The sequence below is a fragment of the Mytilus californianus genome, unplaced genomic scaffold, assembly GCF_021869535.1.
Source record: "Mytilus californianus isolate M0D057914Y unplaced genomic scaffold, xbMytCali1.0.p SCAF_12, whole genome shotgun sequence".
In the NCBI taxonomy this organism is placed as follows: Eukaryota; Metazoa; Mollusca; class Bivalvia; order Mytilida; family Mytilidae; genus Mytilus; species Mytilus californianus.
The window spans coordinates 43,606,744-43,633,970 of NW_026262604.1; the positions used below are offsets into that span (position 1 = coordinate 43,606,744).

The 27,227-nt window shown below is 33.6% G+C and overlaps 2 protein-coding genes across 2 annotated transcripts; both read right to left on the reverse strand.

The window, feature by feature from the left end:
* Window positions 1-743: 743 nt before the first annotated feature.
* On the reverse strand, window positions 744-5,045 carry LOC127721859 (ankyrin repeat domain-containing protein 50-like). Its single transcript, XM_052228668.1, has 3 exons — window positions 4,273-5,045; window positions 2,992-3,102; window positions 744-1,025 (listed from the first exon to the last, which is right to left on the reverse strand). Exons 1-3 carry the CDS (start codon window positions 4,904-4,906, stop codon window positions 964-966), a joined length of 807 nt encoding a protein of 268 aa, XP_052084628.1. The 5' UTR covers window positions 4,907-5,045; the 3' UTR covers window positions 744-963.
* A 12,334-nt stretch (window positions 5,046-17,379) lies between these two features.
* On the reverse strand, window positions 17,380-25,637 carry LOC127721083 (E3 ubiquitin-protein ligase DZIP3-like). The gene is made up of 3 exons (XM_052227765.1): window positions 25,415-25,637; window positions 17,642-17,875; window positions 17,380-17,432 (listed from the first exon to the last, which is right to left on the reverse strand). The coding sequence occupies exons 1-3, from the start codon at window positions 25,632-25,634 to the stop codon at window positions 17,380-17,382; spliced, it is 507 nt and encodes a 168-aa protein (XP_052083725.1). The 5' UTR covers window positions 25,635-25,637.
* Between the last annotated feature and the right edge of the window lie 1,590 nt (window positions 25,638-27,227).

The window sequence follows — 27,227 nt, forward strand, 5'->3', positions numbered from 1 at the left end:
AGGAAGCTTCCAAACATATTTGCCAAAAAGATCATTGCAAAACAAATTTTCCGTCTCACGCAACTCTACGTTTCGGCACAATTATTGTTTTATAGTTTCGCTAAATAATGTTAATATCAGGGTTTAATAATATAAATAAGTAAACATCACCGAGGATGAGAGCTGGTAAATGTCCCCTGAAATTGCTAATAGGAAATTCGTTCAAGTCTTTTAAAATTATGTACATTTTAATGGGAAATCAACCAGTTGCTTTTATATAGAAACCGTATTGCAGAACAGTCACGTGTTGTTTCACTATGGCGTCATAAATATGTCAAAGTTTATGTATTTGACCGAAAATTGTCATTTCACTCATAGTTCTTGGTCACAATTTTTGAGCAAGAGCATTACCCAACAAATATTTTACACACATTAACGTCTTTGTGCAATACATTTTGTAAGGAAATATCTTTTTGAGAAGCGCACTTTCTAAAATCTAAATACATGGTAAGATCTCAAAATGATGCTACTTTGACACTTTTGCGGTTCTGTACTAAAAACAGGAAGTTTGACGTTAAAATGACAAAATTCAAGACAATATGTAAACATATAAATTCTAATATCCAACAGATTTATGTGTTATAAACATATGAAGGATGTTATTCGGTATATTTGATATATTTCAATTTTCGAGTTAAACTTGTTAAAGGGGCCAAAATATGGCCTTATCAACATTATCTTTTGTTCAAGCTATATAGTGTACGAAAATTAAATATTCTATAAGAGTTGTACATTGGAAAGCATAGCTATATGTTTTAATGGCACAAGATATGCTGTATGAGAACAGCCTCACATCAAGCTACCCTTTTCCGCTTGCTCCAGATACAGCACTGGTACCACGGGCTCAGATCCGTCTTCATTTTAACATGTTTAAAACGACATTCTCACTGTAGTATTTTGCAATCCTGGTTAAGATACTATTGCCTATCGCTGGGACTTCCTTAAGCTCCTTCTGCTTCCTTTTCTTTTTTTCGTCAAAGTATCATCTGAAAATAAGCCAAAAGTATAACAAATTTTAATATGAATAAAGAAAGAAATTCAACTCCTGACCAAAACAACAATCATATCCTATGCTCATTTTTGAACTGACGTGTTGTTCTGTCACTCGATGAATATTTTTACTAGTCCTGAATTCATAATACTAAAAAAGGAACTATCCGTAAATACAGCTATTATTAAATTGTTGTTTCTTAGCCAGAACACAAAGAATAGTTGGTGCCTAACCACAAAAAAGACAAACATACGTACAGTATATATTTTTGCAATGTTATCACTTGCTAATATGCTCATTGGCTCCAACAAAATGACCATAAAGCATGAAAGTTTTTTATTCAATACTGATGTGAAAATTCAATACTGCTTTCTTTTTAAGTGGATCTGAAAAAATGTTGGAGAGACTGACGCTTTGATTGGATAGAAATACAAACCTGAAGACAAGAGTACACATGATGGTATGTCGCTCCTTCTTAAAGGGGCACTAGCTACGAGAAATATAAAAAAGTCTAAAGTCTCGCCTCATCAAAGTCAGGAAAGCGAGACTAAATCGTGCTGTTTTGGGCAGTATCGGTGCCGTCAATAATGTGTTAGAGTTTGTGATTAAGTAGGTTTAAGTGGGAGCGGTAAGGATATGTCAATCATTTTTTGTCAATGGTATTTGATGTGAAATTGCATTGGCACATTTCATTTCCATTGATGTTATTGAGTCTGGCCTTTGACTTTAAACCTTTGCTTAGTTTCAAGGTATTTTTTCTGATTAGGTTAGTTTGATGGTATTCACTTGTAGTAAGTCAATGATATCTTATGTGTTGATGAATCAGCGTTAGCACATCTCATATCTACAAGGATTACTTGGGACCGTCCATAGTTTTATTAGTTATAGCATGTATCAATTCAATAGAATTTTTTGGTCCCATTCCGTAAGCAATGGTTCATTGACCTATGTGTTTTTGCATAGGTTACTTGTGAAAAAGTAAAATTACAAAAATACCGAACTCTGAAGAAAATTCTAAATGGCAAGTCCCTAAGCAAATGGGAAAATCAAAAGCTCAAACATATCAAACAAATGGATATCAACTGTCATATTTCTGCCCTGGTACTGACATTTTTTTATGTACAAAATAGTGGATCAATTCTGGTTTTATATCTAGCTAAACCTCTCACTTGTATGACAGTCGCATTACATTCCTTAATATAACAACGATGTGTGAACAAAACAAACAGACATAAAAATGTCAAAAATAGGGGGACAGCAGTCAACATTGTGTTATAATCTTAATCACTATTAAAACAAACAAATATGTCAACAAAGAAAAAGACAAGCACATCAGCAAAAACGAAAGACAAGAATACAAAAATTTACCATGGCACATTAACACAATGACGGGATGTCCACGTCAATGGATATTACCAAAAATAGACTAATCAGTAAAAGTAATAAGATTATGACTGCATCAAATTAGGAGCGGTCCAACTCCAATAGTTACTGTCCAGGATTTGCAAAGTTGAACAATTAAAATCAATTATATAAAGAAAGCAGTTGTAAAAAAATTGTCATATCATTTTCACAAAGGTTTTTTTGGCTTTGACCTTCACTCGTTTTTTCCACCCTTTATGTTTTTCATAGTTTAAATTGTAAAGTATTGGCGTTGTCATATTACAGTTTGCATTTTACTATCATAAGTAAATGCAGGCGAGCCACATTCCTGTGTCAACAGTTTATTAACCCATGGCATGGAATATCTTATCAGGTAACATCCACACCATATATTTTTGTGAACTAAATTTTGAATACACACGAAAAGTACCCAAAATTGTGTTTAGGAAACCAAAGACAAAACTGTTAAAGTTCGAAATATTTCTATATTTGCAATGACAGATCCTTAATATTTTTTTAGTTATCTTGTTGTCATGTTTAAGTGGTCACTAAGACTGAGCTAAGTTTGATTTATTTACCTTTTATTTTTTCCTTAAGTCTGGCCAGTGGAACATTTTCATCTGACTCGCTTGAATCTAGTCGCCTCTTTCTGCTATATCTACCTTTCGGGTGACCTCGCCTTTTTCTTGCTGCAGTAAACAAATAGCACAGATTTAAAATTGTGGATAATTTCTGTATTTAAAAAATATCTTTTCTTAAACAATTACTACAATATTCTTTAGTATGACGTTATTAACTTGCTGTTTCTGTATTGGCCCTGGTATAAATTCGAGATACACTGTATTTGGCCGATACTCTAATAATTCTATCCATTCCAGCTAACTGAGAAACATACTGTTAAATACCTTGTAGGTAAATTAAATCATATTTGAACTTTCCTTTTCCCAGTCGCGACAAATGTCACATTATATACCCTGTCTGAAACCTCAATTACACATATATTATATAAGTCTGTTTGTCTTTTTATTTTTAGCCATGGCGTTGTCAGTATGTTTCCGATCTAAGAGTTTGACTGTCCCTCTGGTATCTTTCGTCCCTCTTTTACGGATTCCCCTGTATTATTTTTTTTTCCAAGTACCAGGTATTGGTTTAACATTGTTAACATACAGTATAGATATTTTCCGCATACGTAAAGGATTTTGTAATTTGCCGTGAAAATAATTCTTTCGTGTATGCCATTATTTGTAATACAACTTAAAGACAAGTTAGTATTTGATATCTGAATCGCGTTATTTAAAAACGTATTGTTGACGGATACACGTCATTATTTTCCCTGTGTGAGCCTCTGATGTTCTTAAAGTATTTTGTATAGCTAAAGACTACGTCATATAGTAACGTTCGTTATTATGACATTGTAGAATTTCCAATCATTTCTAATCAGTATTCGGCATTTTTTATAAAGAGTTGTGATAAATAAATGTTAAACTTAAAGTTAAAATTAAACTGAGCGGTCTAAAAAACTATACATATGTGTGTAAAACATGTTCGTGTCATGAGCGATGACTTAAAAAATTAAATGTTTGTACAGTTAGTTGAGAGTATGAAAATTTCCAGGTCAATGCTTGATTAATCTATTAGTTCATTTTACCATAAAGACATTGACATTTGTAATGATTTATCGACCCTAGTGAACATAAATGTTTATATATTTTGTTTTCTCAGGGCATTGCATAGTATGGGCTTTATCAATGGATTAAAGGCCAGTCTGTAACTTGTAGTTGTTTCATCATTGACCTCTGGTGCAAAGTTGTCTCATTAGAAATCAAACCACATCTACATATTCTAATACTGTTAATTACCTTGTTCTTTCTTAAACTGTTCATTTATCACACGAACTATATCTCTATGACCTCTTTCAGATGCAATTATTAAAGATGACTGGCCTTGATTGTTACATTTATTATAATCTGCACCTATGTCTAACAACATCCTAACTATTTCTGTATGGCCATTTCTACAAGCACACATTACAGGTGACCAACCCACATTGTTACAATTATTATAGTCTGCTCCTGTATCTAACAACACCTTTACTATTTCCGTATATCCCTCGCCACAAGCAAAAATTACAGGTGAACAACCCGAATTGTCACATTTACTATAGTCTGCTCCTGCGTCTAACAACATCCTTACTATTTCCGTATGCCCCTTACTACACGCCAAAACTACAGGTGAGCAACCCGAATTGTCACATTTATTATAATCTGCTCCTGTGTCTAACAACATCTTTACTATTTCTGTACGACCATGTATACAGGCACTCATAAAAGGTGACCTACCAATACTGTCACATTTATTATAATCTGCTCCTGTGTCAAGCAGCATCCTTACTATTTCTATCAAACCATAAAAAACAGCAAAATGCAATGCGGTTAAATTCTTCTCGCTACACTTATTTACACAAACCCCATGATTAACACACCAGGAAATCATCGAAATATCATCATAGGAACATAACAGTATCAGTACAGTATAATTGCCACGTACATCACATGTGTGGGCTAATTTTTTCTGGTAAGACGTGTTCAATCCTTTCAAATGACAGAGAATTCTCCGTCTGAACTGAGGTATCTCCATGTTTATGTTACCAAATACTTCAATAACTTCACCCTTTGACCAGTCGTCAATTATTCTATGTATATACATTTGGTGATACTTTGGAGGCAAAACTGATATAAACTGATCCACATTGTCTTGTTTTTCTATTACAAATCTTCTCATAATAACATTGCTACGTGCATTCTTTATCAAGCAGTGGATTATTTTTTGTCCAAAGTAGTACACTAGAAAGTCAAATATTGTATCATGAATAGTTCTGTATATGTTTTGTTCCTTTTTCAGGAATGTGTGTATCAATGAATTAAGTTCATCCCGTAATTTAAGCCTTGATGTTCCTCTGTCCAGCTTACATGCCTCACATGTGTTCTCGATTATAGCTCTTGTTTTTTCATTCACCTCCTCTGTTAGGGTTTCTTCCTTTACATTGTTGTTAAACATGACACATAAAGCCAAAGCACAGTATTTACTGGAAAATCCTTTTTTTTGTAGCTTATCTATCTCTTCTTCATAAACTGAAAAAGGCTTTTGGAAGAAATCTTTGATATTTAGTAAAGGGTTTTCTTGATATAATTTACATAAAAGTGGGAAGCAATCATATAAATCATAACAATCTGATATATCAGGAGCTTTAGTTTTAAGATATAATTTGGCTATTGACTTCTTTTCAGCTTTTGACAAGCACAGGCTATCTGATAAAAGGTTACAAATGCATGATTTGAAAACTGATAAAGATTCGAATTTCTCATCCCGATACACTTGTAGTCGACATGCTACAATTATCTTGGCAAATGTGTTTGAAAGAATTTTTGTTATTTGCTCAATGAATGGTTCCCAAACTTTCATGTCAGTCTGATTTAAAGAATAGTTACCACATAAATCATCAATAACAAACAATGTCTTCTTTTTAGGGTTATAAAACTTGACAATGTCACCTGGGTCTCTTACTGGAAGTACATCGTACCCTTCTGCTGACATCTGTAAAGCCACATGTCGAAGTATGGCTGTCTTACCAACACCAGAACTAGCGGTGATAGTCACATTACTGTTCTCCTTAATACATTTCAGTACATGTTTGGCAGCTCTAGTTGTTATAAACATCTTGTCATTCTCCTTCCACTCCACAAGATCCTGACTGATTTGTGCTACAATAGAAATTATTGAATACTAGTACGTATTATGGACTTTATTTTAATGATTTTGAAGTTCATATCCTTGCAATTTACTTTAATACTCAACCAGTTTTATTGATTAGTCACTGTTTTTTTGTCATAATGGCATTGCCCTTACACATGAAAAATTGGTTCACATGAATTTCATCTGAACTTCACATGAAATTTACGTAAAATTTTCAGGTGAGATTCACCTCAAACGAGCTTATACATGAAACTCACTTGAAAATGTTCATGTGAATTTCACGTGAATTGAGATTCGCATGAATTTCACGTAAAATTTTTGGCATGAATTTCCCTTGAATTGTTCTTACTAACTTTGAAATTAAGATGTTATTTGAATTACATTATTTAAAACAATTTTGCGAATTTCGCTTGAAAAAAAAATCATTTTTATTTAAACATGATATTCACGTGAAACTCATATGAACTGATGTCACGTGAGTTCAGGTATAAGCTCGTGTGAGGTGAAAACCACCTGCATTTCACGTGAGATTCACTCGAATTTCACGTGAGATTAACATGAAATTAAATTCACGAGAAATTGATGTGAGTGAAATTTCCCTGTGTAGGAGTCTTGAATTTTGGCATTTTGTTCTTGTTTTAATGATACATCATATCGATTTCCAGTGTTTTTATTCGTATTGTAAATTGCTTCAATACAATTTGCCAAGAGATTCAGCATCAATGGTTTGCTTAATCTTGGGCGAGTAGGTATCAAACTTCTACAGCAAAGCGGGTTGAAAACTTATTTCAAAACAAGAGGCTCCCAAGAGCCTGAATCGTTCACTTGGAAAAACATAATCTATTTTGATATTTGTTTCAACTTAATAGCAATCAATTATGTTTTCCTCACTGTAAATCTTATTTAGTAGCTTTTGTGTAGGTCTGGTGTTGGAGATTATTTTTAGAGTTTACTTTCTCTTTTCCTATCTATTTAAGATTTTGAGATAAAAAAAAAAGTTATTCATTATAAATCTTATAATTATTTGGACAATTTGGTGTGGTATGATCGCCAATGAGACAACTCTCAACCATGCAGAAAGCAAATGACGAAGCGGTTAACAAATATAGGTCATCATACGGCCTCAATAAATGGCAAACCCAATACCATACAGTAAGCTATAAAAGGCCTCGAAATGAAAAATGCAAAACAATTCAATCGAGAAACATAACGGCCTCATTTACTTACTTTAAGATTTTATTTTGCGGACCTTTAGTTTTAGGTTTTCTCCTACTCTTGCTCTTAAACTATTTTATACAAAAATGTTAAAAAGGGATAAAAGTCATAATTCAGAGAAAATAACTTTGAAAAGGAGTATTTTTGCAATGATAAATGATTTGTAGATCTTATTGTGTTGAACATTTTTTTACTGTTTCTCTTTATTTATCACAGTCTGTGCATAAACCGAAATAAATGAAGGGAAAACATCTTGGAAGGGCTTCTCTCAATGGTCATTTGACTTAGATCTTATGTTGCTGTACGTTTTTACTATCTATTGTTGCTATCTATTGATCTTATTTCTGCAAATGAGTCATCAAATTGGAAAAAATAGTTAACAATTTCGGTTATCATCACTTGTTTGTAAATCTTATTGTGCTTATTGTCTTTGCTATTTACAATTGCTCTCAATCTATAGTGTTTTTTGCAAACAAAATGCAACTCTAGTGGAATATTTCTGTTAACCTGATCATCAGAGAAATATCTCTTACATTCGACTTCATCATCAGAGTATTTCCTCTGGCATTCCAATCTTATCAACAGAGCAGTATATCTACTATTTCAAATTCGAACTGATCGTCAGATAGTAGTGACTAACTTTCTAACCTAATCTCCAGAGGATTACTTCAAACGTTTCAATCTGATCACAAGAGAATCTCCTCTTTCATTTTAATCTGATCACCAGAGGATTGTCTTTAGCATTTCAACCTGATCACGAGAAAATTACCCTTAACATTTTAACCTGATCACAAGAGGATAACGTCAAACATTTCACCCTGATCACGAGATGATAACCTCTTACGTTTCAAACTAATCGACATAGGAATAACTCTACGATTACAACCTGCTCACCAGATTATTATCTCTAATTATCCAACTTAATCACGAAAAGAAAATCCTTAAATTCAAATCTGACCACCTGCTGATTACCTCTAACATTACAACAAGCGGATGATCACAAGAGGATTAATTTTAACAGTTAAGTCTGATTACTAGAGGTTAACTGCTAAGATGTCAATCAGATCTACAAAAGAATATCGTTAACAGTTCGACTTCTGTTTACCTCTTATATTCAAAGGCACTGTATCTTTTAACCTTTCTACTTCAACTGTCAAATCTGCATTTGCTAATCTCAAACTCTCAACTGATTGTTTCAATTCCCTAATTTCATCATTTGAGCGTTTGATGTCTAACATTATTTCTTGATTAGTCTGGTCCAATATCTTTCTTTTCAAATTATCACACTCCAGCTTCATTGGTTGTCCACCTAATCTGCCGACAGCCTGGAAAATGTGTAGTTTTTGTTGACAAATGTAGGTGTTTCATAATTTACAAGTAAATGATATAAAATCTATTTCAATAACAGTTATGTATATGCTCAACACAAAATGCATCAACAAAAATTAATATTTAGTACATTGAAGAAATCTTGACCTTTCATAACAATAATATTTTCATATTTTTCAAAATAACATATAAACTTTTGACACAGAGATAAATCTTGCCTATATGTATTTTTGATAGAATAAAGCAAATGTTTAAGCAGTTAAAACATGTAAATTATGCAAAAACTTAAAAGTTTATAAACTATAATTCAGGTGGTAGGGCCAAATTATCTCTTAGGAAATGAGAAATGTCACTGGTAATACAAGTGCCTACCGAAAATCATGACCTATAACATCTCAACCTAATCACTAGAGGATTACCTGTAACATTTCAACTTGATCACTTGAGGATTACCTATAACATCTCAACTTGATCACAAGATGACTACCTCTAACATCTCAACCTGATCACTAAAGGATAACCTCTAACATTTCAACCTGATCACTAGAGGATTACCTCTAACATTTCAACCTAATCACTAGAGGATTACCTCTAACATCTCAACCTGATCACTAGAGGATTACCTGTAACATTTCAACCTGATCACTAGAGGATTACCTGTAACATCTCAACCTGACCACTAGAGGATAACCTATAACATTTCTACCTGATCACAAGAGGATTACCTCTAACATCTCAACCTGATCACAGGAGGATTACCTCTAACATCTCAACCTGATCACTAGAGGATTACCTTTAACATCTCAACCTTATCATCAAAGGATTACCTCTAACATCTCAACCTGATCACTAGAGGATTACCTCTAACATCTCAACCTGATCACCAGAGGATTACTTGTATCATTTCAACCTGATCACCAGAGGATTACCTCTAACATCTCAACCTGATCACAAGAGGATTACCTCTAACATCTCAACCTGATCACAGGAGGATTACCTCTAACATCTCAACCTGATCACTAGAGGATTACTTTTAACATCTCAACCTTATCATCAGAGGATTACCTCTAACATCTCAATCTGATCACTAGAGGATTACCTCTAACATCTCAACCTGATCACCAGAGGATTACTTGTATCATTTCAACCTGATCACCAGAGGATTACCTCTAACATCTCAACCTGATCACCAGTGGATTACCTGTAACATTTCAACCTGATCACTAGAGGATTACCTGTAACATTTCAATCTGATCACTAGAGGATTACCTATAACATCTCAACCTGATCACCAGTGGATTACCTCTAACATTTCAACCTGATCACAACTGGATTACCTGTAACATTTCAACCTGATTACAAGAGGATTACCTGTAACATTTGAACCTGATCACTAGAGGATTACCTGTAACATCTTAACCTGATCACTAGAGGATTAATTGTAACATTTCAACCTGATCACTAGAGGATTACCTATAACATCTCAACCTGATCACCAGTGGATTACCTGTAACATTTCAACCTGATCACCACTGGATTACCTGTAACATTTCAACCTGATCACTAAAGGATTACCTGCAACATTTCAACCTGATCACTAGAGGACTACCTGTAACATCTCAACCTGATCACTAGAGGATTACCTGTAACATCTCAACTAGATCACCAGTGGATTACCTGTAACATTTCAACCTGATCACCAGTGGATTACCTGTAACATCTCAACCTGATCAGTCGAGGATTACCTGTAACATCTTAACCTGATCACAAGAGAATAACCTGTAACATCTCAACCTGATCAGAAGGGGATTACCTGTTACATTTCAACCTGATCACCACTGGATTACCTGTAACATTTCAACCTGATCACTAGAGGAATACCTGCAACATTTCAACCTGATCACTAGAGGACTACCTGTAACATCTCAACCCGATCATTAGAGGATTACCTGTAACATCTAAACTAGATCACCAGTGAATTACCTGTAACATTTCAACCTGATCACCAGTGGATTACCTGTAACATTTCAACCTGATCAGTAGAGGATTACCTGTAACATCTTAACCTGATCACAAGAGAATAACCTGTAACATATCAACCTGATCAGAAGGGGATTACCTGTTACATTTCAGTCTGATCACAAAAGGATTACCTGTAACATTTCAACCTGATCACTAGAGGATTACCTCTAACATCTCAACCTTATCATCAGAGGATTACCTGTAGCATCTCAACCAGATTACCAAAGGAGTCCTTTAAACATTCCAACCTGATCAGCAGATGATTTCCTCTTACATTTCACCCTGATCAACAATGCGGACATTTATAAAGTGATCAATAAACTTTAAGCAGTTCGAAAAATAATTGTATCGTAAATCATCCTCAATTTCCTTCTCAATTAAGTAATGGTTAGACACGTGCCAAATTGAATTTAAAAAATTAGTCTTTCTCAGACCGGAATTAATTGTCTGGATTAACTGCCAATTTCATAGCCGACAGGGACATGCGGAAGTGCACGAGCCGCAATGCATTTGCCCAAAGCCACAAGCAAGTCATACCTTCATGTACCTGAACCGAGCGCAGCTCTCAATGTAACGATACCAAGCATTAACCTAGCATACCTTAATGTACCTGTAATTAACATGATTAACACAAATCTTGCACGCCTCAATGTACTTGTTCCAAACACAAACCTGACACAACTTAATGTTACTATATACCATTCACAAACCAGGCACTTAAATGTTACTATACCTAGCAAAAACATAATAACAATTAAGTGTCTGTCCAAAGTACAAAAATGAGTTGTGGAATAATAGTTAGACTAAATAACAGAGAAGTAAAGAACTATGTCATCGTAAGGCATTCAAAATGGACAAAACCAATACCGCATAGTACCCAATAAAAGGCCCCAAAATGACAGATTTAAAACAATTCAAACGAGAAACCTAACGGCCTGATGTATGTACAAAACAATAAATGAAAACCAAATATAACATACAGCACCAACGACATCAACTGATATACAGGAAGAGCAGAATGTGGCGATTTAAACATGTTTGCTGGCAAAATCCTCCTGCTAACCTTGGAGAGTGGTGAAACAGTACAACATTAGAAAAAACTATAAAATAGTTATCAAAGGTATCAGGCTTATATTTTGATTTGCGAAACGCGCGTTTCGTCTACATAAGACTCCTCAGTGACGCTCAGATCAAAATAGGTAGAAAGCCAAAACAAGTATAAAGTTGAAGAACACTGCTGACCCAAAATTCCTAAAGGTTGTGCCAAATACCTGAGATAAGAACATCCTTATGTTTCGAATAATTAAAATAAAAATAATAAAAACCAGTTTAAAAGGGCTAGGACACATTAATGTGCCTGTACCTAACACAAATCTAGCACACCTTAATGTGCCTGTACCCAGCACAAACCTTTCATTTCGTCATGTTACAGTACCAAGCACATACCTGACACACCTTCAAGTGACTATACCAAGCAAAAACCTGGTACACCTTCATGTGACTCTATCAAGCACAATACTGAGACACAAAAATGTTACTATATCAAGGACAAACCTGAATCACATTAGTGTGTCTGTACCAAGCACAAACATGGCACACCATTAAAATACCTGTGTCCAAGCCATAAATCTACCACATCTTGATAGATATGCTTTTCCCAAGCAACGACCTTAACACACCTTAATGTGCATCTTACTAGCCATAAACTTGTCACACCTTAGTGTACCTTTACCATGCCTATAATATGCCACGTACTCTTCCTGGCATACCAATACATGACTATATCAAACATAACCTGCCACAACTTAAAGGGCCTGTATCAAGCACAAACATCGCACACTTATTCATGACTATATCAAGCACAAATCTGCCACACTTTAATGAGCGTGTGTCAAACACAAACCTTGCACACCTATATGTGACTATTTCAAGCACAAACATCTCACACCTGTATACACAACACTAAGGACAAACTGGTCAATACTTAATGGGTCAGTACCATGCCACAACCCTGTCACGCTTAAATGTACCTGTACCAAGCCATGCACCAACCACAACTTAATGAGCCCATGTCGAGTAACAAACCTACCAGACCTAAATTTGCCAATGCAAAGCCATGAATTTAAAGTTTCAGACACCTTTATTATTACCTTTGTTAACAAACATTTCCTATTGATAGTAGTAAACAAACTAGTTTCTCGAACGTATACGTATCTTTAATGAAAGATTTCCTGTGTAACTAATATTACACATACTCCGGTCGATTTTGACTCTGAGGCTAATTAACAAGTGATTATAGTTTGATTGAACAATCAACAGTTGATAGGATATTAGCTGCTCATAATGGCTTCGGTTTACCTGCCAATGATGATTAAAGGTAAATATCGTGGACACAGGAAAGACATAATATAATATTTACATCAGATGGTTTTATTAACAAACAAAACGAATGTCGATTAAAGCTTTCCCAAACACGTGCCTCTCTCAAATCATGTGCTTCAATCTTAGAATTTACTTTTCCTAAAATAATTTGTTTTGTTGGTGGATCTGTTGCAAGTCTTCAATTATCTTTTTTATGAATGCTCCAAATGTCCTTTTATGAATCTTTATTCAAATTGAATAAAAACAAACAAACCATCTATGTGACAAATCAAAACAGTTCTATCATATCTATGCAGGATTCGGTATTACCGGAGGACAATGGATCATTGTGATACATGTAGTCATCATCGGGCAAATGAAATCTGCTGTGTCAGGATCAGGAAAAATGAAAGACGGTCATGATCATAAATACTGAATATAATCTTTATTTTTTATTTTTTTTTCACAAATAAATCATATCAGTTACCATTAAGAATATCATTACATGAACGTTTTTTTTATACTATAGCCATGTTAAAAACATTGGCTGATCAGAGTACGATTATGATGTGCACATGTTGAAATCTCTCTCCTGCTTTACTTACAGTATCTAAGAAGCAAACTTTCAAAATTGAACATTGACTAATGAACCATGATAGGATGTCAAGGTCAGATGAACCTTACCACTTAGACGTGTACATTTAACAATCATTCAATACACCAAATACAACTGACGGGCTGCTTACAAAATCTGATAAATGGACACAACTATGTATGGAACGTCACAGCTGTATTATGTGGTACTCCGATATTACGTTATGTTGTTTTATTATTACTTGATGATATTTTGTCTTTACATAATATGGTTTTGACATTATGAAATGAAGTTATGATATAACTCGATATGGAATAGTCATTACCTAATGATATTTCGATATTACATGATATGATTTCGTTTTGACTTGATATAGTTTTGTCATTACTTAATATGGTTTTGTCATTACTCGATGTGGTTTCACAATTATTTTATGTGGTTGTGTTATTAGGCAAGGTGGTTTTAACATTACTGGATGTCTATGTGGCTTAACGTAAGGTAGTTGTTTCATTACACGCCGTGGTTTTGTTATTTCTTAATGATGATTTGCCAATTCTTTATATGGCTTTAACATTACATAATGATGCTTCAAATGTTGACGATTTCAGACTAAATGATGTGTTCGTTCTAGTAATTGATGTGGTTCTGTCATTCTTTGATGTGGTTATCACATTACTTTATGAGGTACAACTACGTGACCATTTTGGAAAAAAAACTAGTTCTATTACAAGAACCATGTGCCTCGGATGAGTGTGGCCTTCCATCCAGTTAGAGTTTTAATTAAGGTTAGGCATACCATTCGAGTTAAACTTCGAGTTAGTCTTCGATTTCGAGTTGAACTTCGAGTTTGAAGGCAGAGTTCGAGTTACAATTCGACTTCAACTTTGGATTTGAGTCACCTTTTGAGGTAGAGTTCGAGTTAGACTTCGAACTTGAGTCTCATTTATATTAAGATTTCGAATTGAAATACGAACTAAATATAAGTTCGTATTAAAATTTTCTATCGATGATCAAGGGCTTTTGCTCGTGCTTCCGAAAAAAAAGGCTTAGGGGTATGCGCACAAAAGATAAACAATGTTACAGTTTACAAAACACAACATAGAAATCTAAATACAGTTAGAATATGTGGTATGGTTGTCAATGAGACAACTATCCATTAGAGTTTAAATGCAGTATATGTTAGCAAGTATAGGCAACCGTACGGCCTTCAATACACCGTTTGGTCGGCTATAAAAGGCCACTATGTGAAAATGTGGAATAATTCAAACGAGAAAAGAACGAACTAATTTATAAAAAAAAAAACAATTTACGAAAAACAAATATGACAAACATGAACAAACGACTACTATTAAACTACAGTGTCCTGACTTAGGACAGGCACAGGCACGTAAAGAATGTGGCGGAGTTGAACATGTCTGTGGGCGCTCAGCTCTAACCCTAACCTGGGACAATAGTATAACAGCACAACATAAGAAAAAAACTTTTAAAAATCAGTTGCAATTGGCTTAACTCGATAGATCGATATGACTGGGCAATAGAAATCCATCAAAATCCGGGGGTGATCTCGGGTGCTTCGGAAGGGTACGCAGATCCTGGTCAATGTGTTGCACCCGTCGTATTATTCGTGAAAGTACAAACCGAGTGATTTGGTCTACTTTGGTAGGTCACATTCAAGAAAAGGAGGACGGGATTGTGATTACTACAATTGGAACATATATGTCGTCAGGTATGAAACAGATATCCCAAAAAAGTTGGTTTTTTTTCTGCAATTAGTGCGAGTATATCAGAGAATGCAATTTATAGATATAAAATATTGATATTCGTATATGTTCAAATGATCATACACGCTTAAATAATCGGAAAATTCTTATTTTATAGCATTGTTGCTTTGTCTCTTAGTCCGAGCCCCGGAGGAGATATTACCGAATTAAACTTTTTTGTGATGAGAAATTTGTAAACCTCCATAAATTATTATAAAAAATTGTATACGAGTTAATCTTTAAGATCAAGATAAAGCATCTACAGAAAAACAAACATTTTACAGGTAAATGGACTTGTTACAGTCATCATTTCACTTTAAACTGACAGCAGCAATCTCAGGCGATACAGAGGGTTCCGTGGAATCCTTCACCAAATAATTATAATACTGCATCCATTTGAGAACTAAGGAAAACAAAAACAAAAACGGCCGGACCAAGTGGTGTGAGGATATCCCCCTTATGTCTGAAATATTGTTGTTTTTTTATACTTTTTTTTCTTATATTTGTCTGCCGTTCCCATTTTTCATTAAAAAAAACTCAGAACAACAAATCGAACATTAATTTGAACTTTAACTCAATGAATAGCGAAACTCATCCTAAGCACATAAAACATATGGAAATCGGTTTAAAAATAGAACTGGACTAGCTTTTCCCAAATGGTCACGTGGTTGTACCTCATAAAGTAATGTGAAAACCACATCAAAGAATGACAGAACCACATCAATCACTGGAACGAACACATCATTTAGTGTGAAATCATCAAATTTTAAAAACATCATTATGTAAAGTTAAAGCCATATAAAGATTTGTCAAATCATCATTAGGAATTACAAAACCACATCATGTATTGAAACAACTACATTACGTTAAGCCACATACACATCAAGTAATGTTAAAACCATACTGACTAATGACACAACCACATAAAATAATTGTGAAACCACATCGAGTAATGACAAAACTATATTAAGTAATAACACAACTATATCAAGTCACAAACAAACCATATCATGTAATATCGAAATATCATTAAGTAATGACTATTCCATATTGAGTTATATCATAACATCATTACGTAATGTCAAAACCATATTATGTAAAGACAAAATATCATCATGTTATAATAAAACAACAAAATGTAATATCAGAGAACCACATAAGACAGCTGTTCAATAACTATGACACCTTAATATAAATCGATGAACTATGAACATAAAGTTAATGTCAGATAAAACCCCCAAGACAGACATGTCTACCTGACAAATATACCATACATCACAAATAGTTCCCTTTGACCTACAATATCTGAATTATAGCCCAGACATGTGAAAATGAACCATGAAAAAAGAATTAAGTTCAGATGAAACCTGTCAGACTGATATGTTCACCTTACAATCAGTCCATACAACAATATAGCTTACCTTTTGTTTATAATATCTGAGAAACAGTCCAAAGCGTCAAACATAACATTGAACAATGAACCATACAAATATATTCAAGGTCAGATGAGCCCTGCTAGTCGGACAAGTACACCTTAAGTTCACTGCATACACCAAACACAGTTGACCAATTACTTATTGTATCTGATGTTCGGAACATGAAAACTTAACCTTGATCACTTATCTATGAAATGAGGTAATCTTTATGTCTTGCATGCTTAGGCTTTCGTCGCAGGCGAAACAAAAATTATCCGGGACACGATAACATAATATTATCGATTTTCAAAGTTGTTAACGAGTGGAATTAATATGATAATGGAAGATAGAAAAATATATAAATAAATATTAAACTAACCCCTTCAGGTAAACGATTCCAGATTATGCATAAGAGCCCGGTACGATTGTTTTATTTCTTTTTTGGTAATGTGCTCATTACGTTGTAAAATGGTATTGCCAATCCCCTTTGATTAAAGATAGCACGGCAACTGACTCTTATGATGTCAAGTTTTTCGTCAGAATACCAGAAAAACACAAAGCTAAACATGCTGAAGTTTACATAATTTAATGTCTTAACATGCTCAAAATGGTATTGTAAAATTTTGATCAGTAAGTCACTTTTGACTTATCTTTCACATAATCAATACATGGTCACGTAACTGTCCGAATGGCAAGTTAATGTCGAGTCCTGCTATTATTTTTAGGGTATCATCCAATTCTGAGGAAAATGGAATTATATGGTATTGTTTTAATATACCTACTCCAGTAATATCGTTCCATGCTTTGATGAACATAACATTATCCATTTTCCCCTCATCCAGGTGAGCCAGCATATTTCTGTAATATTTAATCCTGGCCAAATCTGAAGTAGGTGTTGTTTCATTAGGAGGTGGCAACAAGTCATAGTCACCATGACACGGGGACAAGTTTGCCAGGTTTCTAAGTAATGTTATCACTAGAGTTACATCAAATGTTTTAGAATCAGGTACATCTACAAATAAAATATAAGATCAGTAAATCATAGAGAAGTGAGTGAGGGAAATCAACTCTAAAGCAATTAATATCATTATAGATGAAGATGATGATGATTATGTTGATTCCCAAGCTTAGCAAAGCCACAGCAAATGCCAATTTTAAAAGCATTGGTCTGACCCAGTCAGGGATCAATCCAATAACCTCTAGCACTCGCGAACAAGCAGAGAGGTATTGAAGATAAACGGAAGTATGTATTTCTATGAAATGCATAATATGATGTCTTTTCAGTAAGGAACAAAGGTGTTACATAATTTGGACCTTCTCATTCCTTCTCGTCCAATGGTATATCGGTATTTTGCCCTCTATTTTTCATAGTACATTGGTTTTCCGGCACTATAAAATGCTATACATGAATGATTTTTCATTGAACATTGATTATGAAACAAAGTGTACAAAAACCTGATATATTCTCCTTTTCCTGTTCATTACTAAATCTTTATAGGTTTTCATTTGATGTTTTGATATTAAGAATGCACAATTTATTCTTTAACCTTATTATAACCGATACAATGACAAATTGAATTCATCTCTCTTGATCACACAAAAAAAATGTTATCGTTTTATTATTTTTACTCAATTTTGTATTTAAAGTTTCATATGTATATTGGTATATTATAAATAGATTATTTATAAAAAATTACACTTATTTTTATATTATTTTGCAAATTATCAATACGTTTAGTAATTTATTAGAAAGACATTATATATTTACATGAATTTTTCCATAAATCCATGTTAATATTTGAAAAGCGAAACTACTCCCCCACCCCTCTCCGAAGAAAAACGGTTTTCACCATTTCAGTTGCAAAAATTTCTGTACAATGAAAACATAAAACTAACTGGTCATTTTATCATGATAAAACATAGGAAAACATTTTTCGAAGAAATTTACATAATTTTACAATTACATCTAACTGATGTATTAACCGGCAGTACAATCGGAAATATAAAAAAAAAATATTTACAAAATGCATTACCTAGTGAATAAGCGCAGTTCCTTTTAAGCAGCACAACCTGTTTAGTTTTTTCATATTTATTCCTTTCTGATTGAGGATAATAAAAAATTCCCAAGGCACATAAGTATAACGGGAATTGATTGTCTTTTTGCGCATGTGTAATACTTGTAAGTGTAGGCGTAGGAATTTTTGGCGTCAAAAAATTAGGTTGTAAAGCGACGATTTTAAATAGTTAATTCTAGCCTGTACTTCGTACTGTCAACATCGTATTTTGTGAGTGTCGTTCACCGTCACGCTATAGATGACTTATAAAATAATGTTAAGCGTATCGTTAGCGAAGAGGAAAATAGATCGCAGAATTAATTTCTATCAAAGTTGGACGGTTTATTTACTTCTAAATTTCAAATATATGATCAACAACAGAAAGAATGTTCGGACGCACAGTTCAACCGTATTCATAATGATCTTTTATCAATTGCAACAGACAGTTATAAATTCCAGAGGAAGAGTTGTGAAGATCGGTATAAGTATAACCAGAAAGTGTCCGTTGCTTTGAAAGAAGCTGAAGCTGTTATAGAGCCAAAAGATTCACCTTCTGCAAGGGCTTAACAGAAGATATCTGAAGGTATTGAACTTTTAAATTATCGGCAAAAATTGGTAAAAATGGCGGATTCTTCAGAGTGTGGGTGGAAATTGGTGCAGGAGTATACTGCAAATCCTCTGGCGGATAATTCCGAGGACGACTGAAAGATATTTCGGGCACAAAACAGATCTGAAATGAAGATCAAAACAGACAGAGTAAAGAGGAGATCCCGGGGTGACCCTTATGCAAAAGCAGTGAGTTCCAGTGGAAGCAGAGATCGACAGACAGTATCAAGGAAGAAATCTGTTACAATTATTACAAGCCTGGTCATTGACTGAATGAGTGTGATGAAAAGAAGCGACCAAAGTTAAGTAAAAGTAAACTGTTGTAATTTAGCTTGGGATTTAAGCTTGATTTAGAAGGGGGGTCGTTAAATGAATTCTGTTCACAAAGAGGTACAGGAATCCATGGTCAATTGTGTTAACTGTTCAGTCAGATATGACGAGGGTAATGACCAGAAGTCTGGCCATTTAAATTTACAGGTGAATGTTTTGACACCTTTAGGTAAATTACATAAAGCAATACACAAATGGAAGGAGTCGGGTACAAGTGAGTACATTTTAAAAGTAATCGAGGAAGGTTTTGGTATAGCATTTAAAACTCTTCCAGATAGCTGTGTTCTCAGAAATAATAAATCATCTTTAGATAATTCTGTTTTTGTAAATGCTGAAATTTCTAAATTATTAGAAGTGTATTTCAGAAGTACAAGAAATACCGTATGTAGTAAATCCGCTAACGGTGGCATATAACAGATCAGCAAAACCTAGAATGGTTCTTGATTGCAGACACATCAATGAGTGCATACATCAGTTTAGATTTAAGTTTGAGGATGGGTCAATTGCAAAGCAACTATTTAATAAAGGAATTATCTGTTTCGTTTTGATTTAAAAAGCGCCTATCATCATATAGAAATATTTCAAGACCACAGAAAGTATTTAGGTTTGAGTTGGCATTTTGAAGGGACATCCAGATTTTTGTATTTTGGAATTGCTAGTGCTGGTCATATATTTACCAAACTGACAAAAGAAGTTGTTAAGTATTGGATGAGTCAAGGTTTGAGAATCATAATGTATTTCGATAATGGTTTGGGTGGAGACTGTAATTTCGATTGCGCACACCGTGTTAGCACTTTTATAAGACAAAGTTTGACAGAGTTTGGTATTTTATTAGCAGAAGAGAAATGTATATGGTTGCCTGTACAGAATATTACTTGGATAGGGTTATTTTGGGAAATGCAATTTGGAAAATTGAGTATAACCGAAGAGAGAGTCGAAAACTTCTTTCTGTTATTGACAAGACATTGAACAATATAGGCAAAGGCAAGTTTTTGTACAAAGCTAGATTTTTGGCTGGTATTGCTGGACAAATAATATCAATGATGACTGTAATGGGAAACGTTTATAGACATAGAACTAGAGAACTTTACAATTGTTTTATAATGAGAGCAAGTTAGAACTCACTTGTAGTTTTGATTTCTGTTGCTATTGAAGAGCTATATTTTTGGTTTGAGAACTCACGAAAGTTCAATAGAAAGGGTTTTAATCTGCATGAGTCAGATTTTTGTGATTCTATGGCTTATACTGACGCTTCAGATGTCGGCTTTGGGGGATATGTAGTCCCAGCTAATACAGAGAGTCTGATTGTATTATGAAAACGACTGATTGTAGTTAAGAAATTTCCAATAACAGTTTGATAACTGTGACTAGTAACTGGTCGGTATCTGGAAGTGTTAAAAGCTCTACATATAGAGAGCTTGAAGCAGTAAGTAGAGTAGTAAAACGTTCTGTTAGGATGCTAAAATTATTTACAACAGGTTTAGCAATTCGTTTAGTTGATTCAACTAAACTTTCAACAAAGGAATTATTTGTAGGTTCAATTTGACCACTCATTTCTGTTCAAAAGAAATACTACAATCAAAATATGATTTTAAAAGCAATCAGTGCAAAATTCAAAGGATATACTCCGAAAACACCATTAGTGCCTCTCCCTCTTACAATTAAATGTCCATTTGTTAAACACACCTTGCTCTCAACAAAAGTACAATTCGAATTGTGTAATAATGCCCAGAATGGAGCTGATTTCCAAAATGCAACAACAAGAGTACTGTCAGCGCTATCTGCGCATACTTTTCTAATGACCTTGGATATCAAATTTGGTGGTTGTACCAGCCAGTTATTTTCCCCTTGCCAATTTTGCGTGAAAGCGTCAAAAGCTTCAGTACGTACCTTCGCACCAACATTTTGAATTAAACCTAAAACATTTACTGTTATCATCAGTAGCAAATCTGTCTATAGAATGTTTTCCCCACAGCTCATCAAGCATGGCAAACACTTCAAAATGAATTCCCCAATCATCACAATCTGAATATCTACTTAAATTATTGTCTATTTTGTTTTGTACAGATCAGGTGACGAGATTTTAATTTGTAAAGGGCATACTTTGGCTTGTCCTTATGCTATGTTTTTTTAGATATGTTAGTTTAGCCAAATTAGCTTTGGATAGTGATACGTTTTTGTTTCGACCATTATACAGAAGTAAGAAAAAAATGTGCTTTAATAAGTATTCACAAACCTATTAGTTACACTACTGCTAGGGAGTGCGTTATCAAGAGATTAAAATTAGTTACACCTGAATTGAATCTTGGGTTGCATTCGCTTAAGTCTGGTGGTGCTACTATGGCGGCAAATTCAGGTGTTAAAGAAAGGAGCTGGAAGCGCCATGGTAGATGGTAGAGAAATTCAGGCAAAGATTGCTATGAAGCCGAATCCGTAGATAGTAGGTTATCTTGTGTGTTCTTGCATTTATTTGATCTGTATTCCTGTCATGTAATGTTGTCATTTCAGCGGTATACTTAACATTGTCATAAAGCGCGGAGGTTTGGATAGCCACAAAACCAGGTTCAACCCACCAGTTTTTCTTAAAATGTCTTGTACCAAGTCAGGAAAATAGCAGTTGTTATCTTATAGTTCGTTTCTGTGTGTGTTGCATTGTCGTTTGTTTCTGTTGCACTCCAGTGTTTCTGTTGTTTCGTTGTTTTCCTCTTATAGTTGATGGGTTTCCCTAGGTTTTAGTTTGTAACCCGGATTTGTTTTCTCTCAATCGATGTATGACTTTAGAACAGCGGTATACTACTGTTGCCTTTATTTAGCCATATCAAAGAATTTAGGCTTGTAGTTTATGTAGTTTCATATTTTTCTATCTTTGTTGCTCTATGCAGTACTCGAGCTAGTCAACACACATAAGTTTTTATTCCACTGTTTAAACATATTGATAGTTTAATCAATATTTGATTGGTTGAGACTATCCCACGTGTCATTGAACAAATCTTCATATTCCATTCTGAGGATCATATTCCCCTCTGAAATGTCGGGATTACTTCGTGCGACGTTACGCGCGGTTAATGTACATAACGTTTTGAACTTCTTATTCTTCTTAAAATAGCGATGGCAAAAATCATTATCATGTTCAAATTTATTTCAGACGATAAAACAAAAAGACTTATAATTAAATTTTGATCCTCACTGTTTATCAATGGGTATGTCGTGTTTAGTTTGACTTACAAAAACAAGCGGATAAGGAAAAAAATGTATGCAAAATAATATTTAATGTATATTATAATAATTGATAGTAAACAAAGCATAGGCAGTGGAATAAAACATTCATTTCCCTTTGCCTCGGGAGATATGAAGATTTGCTCACCCTCGAAAAATCATATTTCCCTCGGGCAGAGCCCTCGTGAAATATGAATATTCTTGGTTGAACAAATCTTCATATCTCCCTCCGGCACGGGAAATAAATGTATAGTGTTGTGTTTTTCTTTAAATAGTTCAGGTTGAATGTATTTAGTAGAAATAATACTAAAAAAAATTCCCGAGGCATATAAGTATAACGGGATTTTATTGTCTTCTTTCGCATGAGTAATACATGTAAGTGTAGGCGTGGGAATGTTTGGCGCTAAAATTTGGTTGAAAGCGACAGTTTTATATACTAGTAGTTAACTCTAGCCTGTACTTCGTACTGTGAACATCGTATTTTTTAAGGAATTTTAAGGAAAAAAGATTTGCATAAGTTTATATTTTGATAAATATATTGATTTTTATGTAGGTATTCCACTATACAAACGTAATCGTATTTCGACTTTTGTACCAAATATTTTATAGCCAGTGAGTCCTAATGACTCGATTTCTTTTCTATTTTCAATACTCATATAAACAAAAGTTATGTTTTCTTTTTCTCTTTTGACAAGTGAGGTCCAACACTTAGAGTTTCGACGGCATTGACAAAAGGACACATATTTCCAAAATGGGTTTTTCCTGATCGGCCACGGAACATTCAGTTATTGAGTTGTTCAAAGAATACAAAAGTTTAACATGAGTGTGTTTTTCCTGAACAATAAAGATATTGTATTCACATTTTATAGTGTATAATATGTTTATATTGATCATTTGTCTTAAATCGGCAGCTCACAATTTGCAGTACTCGAGCTAGTCAACAAACATAAGTTTGTGTTTTATTTTTCTTTAAATAGTTGAGTTTAAATGTATTCAGTGGAAAGAAGACTTGATATATACGTAAGTAATAGTACATATTGACCTTTAATGTAACAGTTGTAGGAAACTAATCTTACGTTTCATTGCATTAGAATAGTCCTGAGTAATACACATGAAAAATATATATCTTTGGTTTTTCAGATCACAATATTTTTTTATTTGGTAATTTATTAATTATTTTGGCAACTTGAGGATACATGGTTACTAAAGCTTGTAAACATGAAAGAAAGGGAGACAATTTGATTAGTTTAATTCCAGTGATGGTTATTATCTTATATGCAATGAAAATGAGTAAAGTTTTATCCTATCCAGTACTACAGACAACATTTTACATAACATTTCATTGCATATAGGATAAAAACTAATGAAAACAAAAGGCTACACTAGAACTAGTAATACAATCACATAAACTCCATATGTTCATTAGCCATTTTGATCCTTATGAATATGCAGTAGAACATTTTTATTTTTGTATCGGGTAGGTTTTTCACTTTTTTGTTGAAATAGACTTAACTTCACTACCAATTTATGTTTGTCACTGACTGATATATAACATGGTTCTCACCTACATTGTACCTACTAGATTTCAGCTTACAAAAACTAAAGAATCAAGGGTTCCAAGAGGTGGAATAAACAAATCGGTCTTTTTTTTTTATTTACCCCCATCAGGAACGCTCAAAGCAATACTTGGGGCAAAATATGTATTTCAGTTTTACAGCTGGAATAATTATTTAAGAAAGATCCTCTCCATTTTTTTCTTTTGTAAATACATGGTTGTCCACTCAGAGGAAAATCATTTTGTGGGGGAAATATACTGTACACAGAAAGCATTTTTATTTTGAGTTGAAAATGAAATCATAATCTTTTTGTATATGCATCTTTTCTGGCTATTCATTACTTCCGAGATTTTTTTTCAAATGTAAGTCAAATATTTGTTTCATAATAAATTTTTTTTAAAAGAAGATATTTTTTGTAAACAATACTAATAATTTCAATGAAATGCTTGCAAATAACCCTCCATTTACAATTCTTTTTACTTCATTTTTGAGTATGATATGAAAACAAAAGGGTTCGTTATAATTGCCAATTATCAACCCTTCGACAAAGACTTATGATTCGGAACACCTACATTAGACTGTACCTACTTCAATAATAGGTAAAGCCTTTCTGTATCATGTGAATGGTAAGCTATAAAATGCTCCTGAATAGCAAACAAAGAAACAATTAAAAAAGGATATCCAAAAGCCTCAATTAGGTAAATAACGTTAAACCAAATGTATTTGTAAATTATGTTTTCATTACGATTTGTGTATGTAATTTGAAGTAACTATATCACTGCTACATACCAGGAAATCTTGGAAACAGCAAGTTCCACTGTTGCTGATTGATAATTCGCTTTTTCTGAAGGTCTCTCAATTTGTTGTAATCCTTTTTCAGCGATGAATTCAAGCATGCTGGAGCAAATTCACTATCAAACAAGACTCTTGCTGCACGAGGAGATATTCCTGTCAGTAGCAAGCTCATTCTGACATAGTTTTCTTCCTCTTGTGTTAGTCCAGATGCCATTGTCTTTGACTGTACAAATTAAAATAACTTTTTTAGTTTTCTTTTGTAAAGTGTAACAACTTTCTTTACTTATACTACACATACACTATTCAACTCATTGTTTTAATATTAATATGAATCAAGACTACTACACTTCTCATGATAATCCAGTGGTCTGTGTACTAACTAAGATTGCTAATTCAATATACATATGTGACTATTTTCGGAGAGGGGGGCGGAAGGGATGCATACACTGATAAAAACAGGTTGTGGATACATACATTATCTTTTACTATTTGGTAATTAACCAATTATTGCTGATTTTTATATGAAAATGTAAAAAAGTCAATCGTGCAAACCAGTCTGAATTATTAAAGTTTTATTGGTAAATGAACAAGATGACATAATCGGGACACGTTTATGCCACACGTGTAGACTTTCTCTTTTTATGGCCGTTATCAAGGTAATAGAAAAAACTTGCATGTTTGAATAACCTACCTATCCTATTTATTTCTAATAAGGGCATTTGACTTAACATGAATAGAGTTTTTATTTATTTTCGAACAATGTATTCTCAATCCTACATTGAAATTTAAGGGGTCATTTGGTTTTTGTATAGGTCTTTTTATAACGTACATACAGACATATAAATGAATAAATAAGTTTAACTATTTGCAAATTCAAAATGAAACTTACGTTACTACACGAAACTTTGAAATATACCAGGCGGTAATCTGTTAATAAACAACAATTCACTCTTTCGATTTCGCATTGGTCTCCCAAGGGTATTTCCCTGGGAAAGTTTAAAAACAGAATAGGTTAACCAGAACTATTTTTAGTACTTTTTTACCTGTAAATTTTGTACAAGTCTTCAAATTTGTTCTATGCATGAATATATCTTCAGTATTATATCGGAGCAGCCGATAAGGGTTTAACACGACAATTATCACAACCCAAAAAGGTCGACCAGATTATTTATTTTCAATCAAATACATGGTAAGGGCAGAATATGTATGTTCAGCTAGTCCCAAAAAGTAATAGAAAAACTGCACGCTCCCCTCATAATTAAATGGTCATCCACTATTTTTTTTAAAAGTTTTATGATACAGATAACCTTTTTGTAGTATACCCATATATTTTTCTTTTAAAGGAATAGTCTAATTGAAGTCTTTAACATTTTACCTTTTTGTAAATTTGGTGAGACAAACGAGCACAAAAATTTACGCAAGAATATTTACTTTCTTGTGTGATGAGGTAATATTACTTATTTCCAACTTAATGAGGGCCTATATGGCAAAATCCTAGGTACTTTATTCACTTTTGCAGTTTTGATTTAATTACTTCCCTTAGTTGTAGATTATAGAAATTTGAATTATATCAAATTTGAGGACAAGTAAGTCTTTTCCATCTTAGATCGAAAACAAAGATGTCAGTTTTAGCTCCCTTTGGTGGATATTCCAAATATGTTGTGCAATTCTAAGGACAAATGCTGAAAAATTAACTATCTATAGCTACGAAATAGGAAGGTTGAAATCATCATGATTTTAAAGGAATTTGGCCGTAAACTTAAAAAAAAAAAACAGATGAAGTACATTTTATAGTTTCCTTGAAAAT

Coding starts and splice junctions, on each gene's coding strand:
- LOC127721859 (XM_052228668.1), bottom strand. CDS start 4,906: ATGATTTCCTGGTGTGTTAATCATGGGGTTTGTGTAAATAAGTGTAGC. Junction 3,103..4,272: donor ACAGTTTAAGAAAGAACAAG/GTAATTAACAGT, acceptor TGTTTACTGCAG/CAAGAAAAAGGCGAGGTCAC. Junction 1,026..2,991: donor ACTTAAGGAAAAAATAAAAG/GTAAATAAATCA, acceptor GCTTATTTTCAG/ATGATACTTTGACGAAAAAA.
- LOC127721083 (XM_052227765.1), bottom strand. CDS start 25,634: ATGGCATCTGGACTAACACAAGAGGAAGAAAACTATGTCAGAATGAGC. Junction 17,876..25,414: donor GCTGTTTCCAAGATTTCCTG/GTATGTAGCAGT, acceptor TTTTATTTGTAG/ATGTACCTGATTCTAAAACA. Junction 17,433..17,641: donor GAACGATATTACTGGAGTAG/GTATATTAAAAC, acceptor TGTAAACTTCAG/CATGTTTAGCTTTGTGTTTT.